This window comes from Mya arenaria, chromosome 2 (genome assembly GCF_026914265.1).
Source record: "Mya arenaria isolate MELC-2E11 chromosome 2, ASM2691426v1".
Taxonomy (NCBI): domain Eukaryota; kingdom Metazoa; phylum Mollusca; class Bivalvia; order Myida; family Myidae; genus Mya; species Mya arenaria.
This window is the reverse complement of record NC_069123.1, coordinates 3,928,546-3,937,406: the sequence shown is the minus strand read 5'-3', so window position 1 is coordinate 3,937,406 and position 8,861 is coordinate 3,928,546. Positions and strand designations below refer to the sequence as shown.

The window sequence follows — 8,861 nt, the reverse complement described above, 5'->3', positions numbered from 1 at the left end:
TGTGCTTGATTATCCTTAAATAAATGCGTAAAATGAATATTTTGTTTTGTTTTTATTATGAAAACATATTTGTATGTGATAAGAGTCATAGACATAGGTCTTGTTTCATTGATAACAATTCAGGAGGACAAGTAGCCTTGCATTTAACGCAGATCATATTAAGAGGCACAGGGATCAAGTCCAAACAGTAGACACAACGCTACAAGACAACACACGCCTATTAAAATATCTCAGTTGGTTAAATGTTGGAGTAACGGTCTTTGTATAGTCAACAAAAACTGAGATGGAACTCATTGTGGCTGAAAATAGTTTATGGGCGCTCGACCTGATACTCAAAATGATGTGTGTTGTATGTGCTGTCGTGTACCGTGCTTTCTAGTTGTGTGTTTTTTGTTGTATGTCTTGTTGTGTATACCGTGCTTGTTTGTGATTTTCCATGCTTGTTAGTTGTGTGTCAATCACGTTGTTGTGTGCCGTGCATTTTAAAGTTGTATGTCCTTTGTTGTGTGTCTTGTTGAGTATACCGTGCTTGTTTGTGGTTTTCCATGCATGTTTGTTGTGTGTTAATCATGTTGTTGTGTGCTATGCTTATTTGTTGTGTTCCGCGCTTAATGTGTTTTGTGTCTTGTGCTTTTTAGATTGAACGGATTGATTTCGTTTCGAAAAAGATCTCAAGATGCATGTAACAAATCACATTTCTTTTATCTATCTAACGAAGCATTCTCTATAATTTTGATATATATGAAAGCTCTTGATAAACTCATGTTTATCTTTTTGAGACTTTATGCAAGACCATGGAATCGTGCGTCTTATCTTAAACTAGTAGATAACGCATGGCCAGCTTTAGAGACATTTAAGTTTTCAACCCAAAACTGACAGGTAAGACGTCTTAGCAATTATTTTTCTAAAGGTGAAACATTTATTGTATTCGTTCCAGTAAATTTAAATTCATTTTAAAACTATTTGCCGTTTTTCTTTCTTTTTCTTATTACTTCATGTACTTTTTTATTGTCTTGTTGACAACAATGGTTTGTTCTTGTCTTTAACCATATGGTGATCTGTTTGAGCTACGTGTCAATTGGGGATCGCGAAATCATTTCCGGTACTTTTTTAATACAAGGCAATGGACCACTCTGTGGTAAATTAGGAAGCTTGATAGTTTGTTCTGACACATCGCATACTTTGTACCGACAAACTTTATTCTAAGAACGAACAAACTTAAAACTTTCGACAGGCACATACCGACAAACCTCATACAGTGTAAAGGCAAATGAAGATGCTGAAAGACTGAAGTTACAATAGTCCCGGTATTTTTAGGAAAAATATTCTTTAAAAAACCTGAGTTTTCGTACGCTTTACACGCATGGTTTATTTTTGTTTTACAGAATGAATCTTATTCCTTGTTTAGCTCTGTTTGTGGCTGCCGTCTCGGTACAAGGTACTGACTAACTTATGTCAGATTTGAATTTTACTTTGAACGTTTCTATGTATTTTACAATTTATTACACGGCTTAATACATATAAACGATAGTTACCCCCACCCCAATACCCTACGGAATTGTTTAAGTTGAGCTACCAAATCTGATTTCGGAAAGATCTACCTGAAATGCGTAATTTACTTTGTAGACTCGTGATTTACTTTATACTATAATTCGAAAAAATACCCCCGTAGAAAAATAACGCGTACAAAATAATGTTTACTTTATAACTACATAATCTAGTACATGTATCACAAATGAAAATGAACTCCCGAGTTCCCATATCAATATTGCTTAAGAAGTACCATCAATTCACTTAGGCCAGGGCAGCGTACCATGTGGAATCCAAACGGTTCAGCCGAAAACCAAAAGGATTGTCGGAGGACAGACGGCCACCCCCGGCTCATGGCCATGGATGGTATGGCAATCAAAAATCGGCTAGGACATGCAACTTTGTACACTAAACAAGTTATATTTTATGAGCCGAACATTTCTTTAATATGAAGTGGTTGACATAAAGAATACATTTTTATGTAGACTGGATTAGAATCGTTGTCGTGCTGAACTATAGCCATAACTCAAAAACTGTTCATGTTATTAAATTCAAACTTGGTACTCATGTCGCTAGAGAAAATAAGCACATCTATATCTAGTCCAATAACTCTAATTTGAATACTTAGGGAGTTATTCACCTTGTTTGAATGAAAACACCAGCAACTGATGAACGTTGGAGTTCCATTCAAGGCTTTCTTGTTTTAAATATTGCATTTACCTTTATCTGTGATTCAGACGCTGATTGTTGACAGCCTTGGCTACATTTCCGGTTCCGGTGCAATCATTGACTCTCATGTCATTTTGACTTCCGCTCAGCATTTTGAGGGGTAAGCTGATTTTTGCCATACTATGGTTGCAATCTCTATAAATAGAGTATAGATTAGGAGTAACTTTGTCAAAATAATCACTAAATTTTAACATAAAGTATAATTTATAATAAAACTATTAATTAGCACTCATTGTGAAATGCAAAATCAATCCATTCACTGCAATCGACATGGAAATAGGATTGCATACTTTTCGAAAACCGGCGCTAGATAAAAATATCGAAGCCATATATTCGTTGTTTTTGCCATGCAGGTGGGGTTACAGCATTTTCGACATGAACCTCCACAACTGGCGTCTCTACACGGGCTCTCACAACATCAGCATGACCGACCCGCACGAAAAGACGTACCACATCCGTCGCGTGGTTCTCCACCCAGGCTACAACACAACGAGCCTTGAAAATGACATCGCTCTCATCATCACTGTTGAGCCCATTGTGTAAGTTTAAGAATGGATATTCATACATCTATTTCAAGGTTGAACCTTCATACCTTAACAACTGAAAACCTAAGACAGCTCGGTACTCGCATAAATATGTAATTTAATGTACAATGACTTGTCCGTTCTTTGCTTTTCTTGAACTGAACGTCTTCTTAACGACATGCCGATCACCATCTGAACACCTTCTTTACGACATGCCGTACACAATCTGAACGTCTTCTTTACGACATGCCGTTCACCATCTGAATACCTTCTTTACGACATGCCATTAACTATTTAGAGTCTCCTTTACGACATGCCGTTCACCGTCTAAACGTCTTCTTTACGACATGCCGTTCACTTCTTGAACGTCTTTGTTACGGCGTGCCGTTCATCATCTGAATGTATTCTTTACGACATGCCGTTCACCATCTTAAGGTCTTCTTTACGACGTGCCGTTCACCATTGATTATTATCAAATTTAATGAAATTGATTGTTGCTTCGAGTGTTGCGCTGTCGATAGACTTTTGATTCATCGGACCGTAAGTGCATCAGTTTGCTTACTAGACATTAAGGGATGTAAACAAAGCTCAACTCAGGCTGTGGCGGATCCCTGGTCTAGTGGTAACTCACTTGACTGTCAATCCAGCGGTCGGTTGTTCGATTCGCATGTCGGTTCGCCGCACACCTAAACTAAACTAATGGTCTATAATTTGTCTGACCTGTATAGTAGCTTAATATTTCCTAAGTGCTATTCTATTCAAAACACAACCTAGCACTATCAGTGTGTGTATACCTTGTGATAAATTGCGTCATAAATGCTATGTCGGAAGGCATTTTTTTATTTGAAAAAAATACTTAAAACAAAGACAACTTCACTATTTTTTCACCATTTTAAATGAAACATAGCGCGTCTACGGAGCCCTGCCTTCGGAGTTAAGTTTTTTAAAACACTTCGACAAACCTTTTCACAATACGGCCGTCTGACGGAGCACTGTCAAAACATTATTTTGGAAACAGGTTTGTCCAAGTTTTTGATGAAACTTTATACAAACACTGAATATTAGAAGTTTGTTAACACCCCTCCATCTGATTTTCTTGTTTGCGTCATGTATTGTAGATGGAACGACTACACCAGGCCCGTGTGTCTGCCTGATGCTAGCCACGGTTACCAGGTCGGAGATCAGTGTTATCTACCCGGATGGGGAAGCACAAGAAGTGAGTAAAGCAACATTCTACAGTGATTTTGTAATGAACTGAAAATGGGGCCGACATTCAGCCTCATTCAAAACCCGCCAAAGTTTTTCACCAAAAAATGCCATAAGTTTCCATTTTTTTACTTTTAAACTCCTAACAAAAACTGCAAATTGTACAAGTATTGTTTAAGGCAATATTAGGCCCCAGGAATTTGTTTAAAAGGGGGCTTTGCTTTGTTTTTAGCTCTACTATTCGAAGAATAAGGAGACCTATCCTAGTCACCCGAGCGTCGGCGTCGGCGTAACCACTTTTGTTAAAGTTTTTGTAAGAGTTTGTGTACCACCTCAAATATTTTCAAAGTCCATTTACATATGGCTTTGAATGTACACAGGAGGAGGTAACTCTATCACGCATTTCGACAAAAGTATGCCCCTTTTACGACTTAGAATTTACGTTCAAGTTTGCGTACCACAAATATTTTCAAATTAAATTTATGTAAATTTCTTAGCACATCATGTTTTGCATTGAAATCTAATTTAACACTGATCCATGCATATTTCGCCAAAACCTTTCACTCCATACGCCGAAAAGCGGCGAAAAAGTCGAGCGCGCTGTCTCTGTGATAGCTCTTGTTTTGTTTGGAATAAATGTTCTATGTTAAGTTCACAAATTTAAGCATTTTGTCGCAATTTCCACAATTCTAAAGGCCTGGCCACATTCAAAAACAGATGAAAAACACTGTTCCATATACTAGCTTTTTATCGGATGGGCCTTGGCATAAACGTTACCCTAAGGGGGGAGGGCTACCCTTATTGGGTTACCACATAATAACAGAAAAGACCAGTTTGAGTTAAGCATTACAAGCTCCGCGTCATACAATCAAGTAAACAAAAAGCATGGTATGTGACATGTAAAAAAATATAATGGCAATTTATATTTTTTCTTTAATTACATACAAAAGAGGAACTTATGGGTGAGAGTAAATTTATATTATGTTTACATAACATAACATAACATAACCTTTTTTACTGAAACTATACATACTTTCTCGGCATTATAAATATATCATATAAAAATACACATATAAACACATTAATAAGTAACATGTCAAAAGTGAGGTATATAATTGAATGGAGTTGTAAGAAATAATGAGAATAAATTGAAATCATTATCTTTACAGGCGAAAGTTTACATATTAAAAGCAATATAAGAAACACATACAAGTCTGTCGACGGTTATTTAAGACGTTTTATCCAATGGTTGATGCTGTTTTATATATCGTGCAAGATAAACAGTTCAGGAGCATTTTGTATGTTTAGCAATTATAACAGCTTATTTGCGCTTGGATTCACCCAGAAGTGTCTTTGAATTAGTCTTTTCTTTAAATTACTGCAAGTGATACACAAGGTTAAATCGATAATAACGCCCAAAATCCTACCATTCTACACCCAGACACTGGTGATGAGGAGCAGCTGAACCAGCTCATGTACCCGATCCTAGATGACTCCATCTGCGCCAACCACTGGGACGACTTCCTGCCCGCCAATGAGTTGTGTGCCGGCTATGAAAACCAGAGGAAAGACTTCTGTGGGGTAAGTGTTTGGCTTGTGTTTGTGTGTTGGTGGCTGTTTACTCTGCGCCAACAACTGGGACAACTTTCTGCTCAACACTTAGGTGTCTGCCGTCTATGAGAACCAGAGGAAATGCTTCTGTTGGGTTATGTTCGTGTATGTATGTTAATGGTGTATTATTCTGTGCCTACTACTGGAACGACTTCCTGCTAACGGTTTTAGTTGTGTGCTGGCTATGAGAACCGGATGCAATACCTTCCCTGAGGTAGATGTATGACTCAGGATGAACAATTGGTCTCATAATTCTGATGCAACTATGTGTCATGTTATGCCCAATAATAGACTGACGAAACGAAAAATGATACTGTATTATTGCTGCATTGTGATTATAGGAGGTAGGATCTTTGATAAGGTTGTGGCTACTAGATAAGCCCCTGTAGTTTGCATTGTTATAATAGGTGGAAGGATCTATGTTAAAGGTCGGGCTAGTGGATTAACCCCTTTAGTTTACCTTGTTATTATAGGTGGAAGGATCTAGGTTAAAGGTCGGGCGAGTGGATTATCCCCTGTAGTTTACCTTGTATTTATAGGTGGGAGGATTTAGGTTAAAGTTCACTCTTATGGATAAGCCCCGGTAGTTTGCCTTGTTATTAAATGTGGAAGGAGCTTGGTTAAAGTTGAGGTTACTGCATAAGACCCTGTAGTTTGCATCGTTATAAAAGATGGGCGGGCTACTGGATTAGGCCCTATAGTTTGCATTGTTATTAAAGATGAGCGGTTCTTGGTTAAAGTTCGGGCTACCGGGTTAACCCCTGTAGTTATTAAAGGTGGAACCTTTCTGTTTATATTTGTTGTTATATGTGACAGACCAGTTGCTGCCATCTGGCGGTTAGTGCATGTATACCTTCATTAAAATAAGCAACGCTATTGTGAGTCTCATCATCAGTTGTATTTAATTCATATCAACCCACAGCTGTAGTTTAAAACCTGCAATATATTGCTTCTAATCATTTCCAGGATGACATTGGAAGCCCTCTCGTTTGCAAGAAGCAGAATGGAGCCTGGTATGTTGAAGGTATGTGCTACTTTTGTTTAACTATTTTCTTACTGTTTTAAATATTTTGTGTAGCACTTCCAACATCTTGACTCAAATTATAACAATAATGTATCATTTAACCTTGTTATTATTTTAAGGTTATGCTTCTTAGTAATTTATACGATTTTTATATATAACCTATGACATAGTAAAACTTCAGCATGCTTCTCAAAGTAGCAAATGCGATTTGAGAAATTTGGCCATTTAAGTCGTATACAACTATCAGCATTGTAATATACAATTTCTTCTGCACTAGGAAAACACAAAAGCAAGATATGTTTAAAGGCTAAAGAGAAAGTTAGTTTTCTGCACAAAGGCTTGTTAATTTACAATGAAACTAATTTAATTTCTCTGAACTAATTTCTACAACAAAGGTTTGGCCTCATCTGGTGGCAACTGTACTACCGCCGATGAGCCAGGTATTTTTGAAGACGTGACAGTGTACCAGAACTGGGTGCTGACAACAATGGAAACCGCTGGCTACCCATACCAATATTAACGCAGTTACATACACGTTACGTTACAGTGAGGTGTAAAATGAAACGCGGCGATTTTCTGTCCATACGTATTAAATTCCATCACTGAGTTATATTTTTGGTCATTTATAATTTCCTGCTATATATGCTGCCCCAGACTTTTTTTAAGTTGTTGTCTTTTTGATTCATCAATTATAAGGCTTGATCATTGCAAATAGAAACACGCTTAATAATTCAAACGAAATTGAAGTCGACAGGGACCATCCCAGTAGCCCATAAAGAAGTAAGTAGTCCAAAGGTCCTGTTTTAGACCTTATTACACAAATCCGGAAGTGACTACTCAGAGTAACAAGCCTTTCGTTCTTTTTGATGACACATAACAGTGAAAGGTGAGGATGGTTATATCATCTTAGACCATGGCTACTTTCCATTTTTAAAGGTTTTAAAGCTGAATGATTTGTGATTTCCGAAACAGGCTTAGGCCTAAAAAAATAATTGTTTGGTTAGGGTTACATCCTTTTCAAAAATAAGTAGGGTAAGTAGGCTTTGTTTTTATTAGGCTTATTATAAGTCATTTTCATCATTTGGTAATGGTGTAAAAGTTATCTTCTGTATAAGCATTTAAGGTGTTCAACTACAAAGTAAATAGTATTTTTTTATTTTTTTTTTGTTTATTTTTTTAATTTTAGCTTTTCTCTTTTTTTCAAACTGACTATAAAAACGGTAGGGTCGGCGCCGATTCCGAAAGGTAGGGTCGGGTAACCCGAACCAAATGTATTTTTTAAGGCCTTAACATGCTGGATCTACTTTTATGTTTACCCTCTCACCACATTGTTCGTACTCCTACACCTTATGTAGTTATTTTATCGAATACATAGTGGTTTCCATATATGTTTTGGATCGTGAGGACTGGAATCCAGTGTTATTTCGCGTGCAAAGTAGTCAATGGACTATAGAATATATATAAAAATATATTAAGAAGTCTCTGACCTTGACAGACACTGAACGTGATACGTACAATGATGCTTAAGCCGTGGACAACTTCGTCGGTAGTGTGTTGCATTTACCGTTATTGTCTTTTTACATTTTCAATCCAAAAGAGATTGCTTTTTTTTTCTTTATCAGTGGTTTAAACGTTAAAAATGAGGGGTAACGCAAGTTCGACACACGTCGGACAACCAATAATAGAGCACATCCCCACGTTGGAACAAGCCCATATAGAGACACACCCACATAGGGACACATACGACGTAGGAACACATCCACATAGAAACACAACCACATAGGAACACACCTATATAGGGACACACCCACTTAGGGACACATACCACGTAGGGACACACCCAATTTAGGGACACTCCCACAAAGGGACACATCCATGTAGGGAAACATCCACATAGTGACACATCCACATAAGAACACACCCACATAGGGACACACCCACATAGGGACACACCCACATAGGTACACACCCACATAGGGGCACACCCACGTAGGGACACACCCATGTAGGGAAATATACCACGCAGGGACATACCCACATAGGGACACTACCACATAGGGACACACCCATGTAGGGAAACATACCACGTAGTGACACACACATAGCGACACACCCACATAGAGACACACCCATAGAATGAAACACCCATATAGTGACACACCCACATAGTGACACTCCCACATAGCGACACACCCTCATAGGGACACACCCACATAGGGACAATCCCACATAGCGAG

At 37.9% G+C, this 8,861-nt stretch overlaps 1 protein-coding gene across 1 annotated transcript; it reads left to right on the top strand.

The window, feature by feature from the left end:
• The first annotated feature begins 837 nt into the window (after positions 1-837).
• Positions 838-7,234, top strand: LOC128246644 (chymotrypsinogen A-like). Its single transcript, XM_052964950.1, has 9 exons — positions 838-879; positions 1,386-1,438; positions 1,799-1,896; positions 2,268-2,359; positions 2,613-2,798; positions 3,902-3,999; positions 5,431-5,570; positions 6,567-6,624; positions 7,020-7,234. Exons 2-9 carry the CDS (start codon positions 1,387-1,389, stop codon positions 7,142-7,144), a joined length of 849 nt encoding a protein of 282 aa, XP_052820910.1. The 5' UTR covers positions 838-879; position 1,386; the 3' UTR covers positions 7,145-7,234.
• Positions 7,235-8,861: the final 1,627 nt, after the last annotated feature.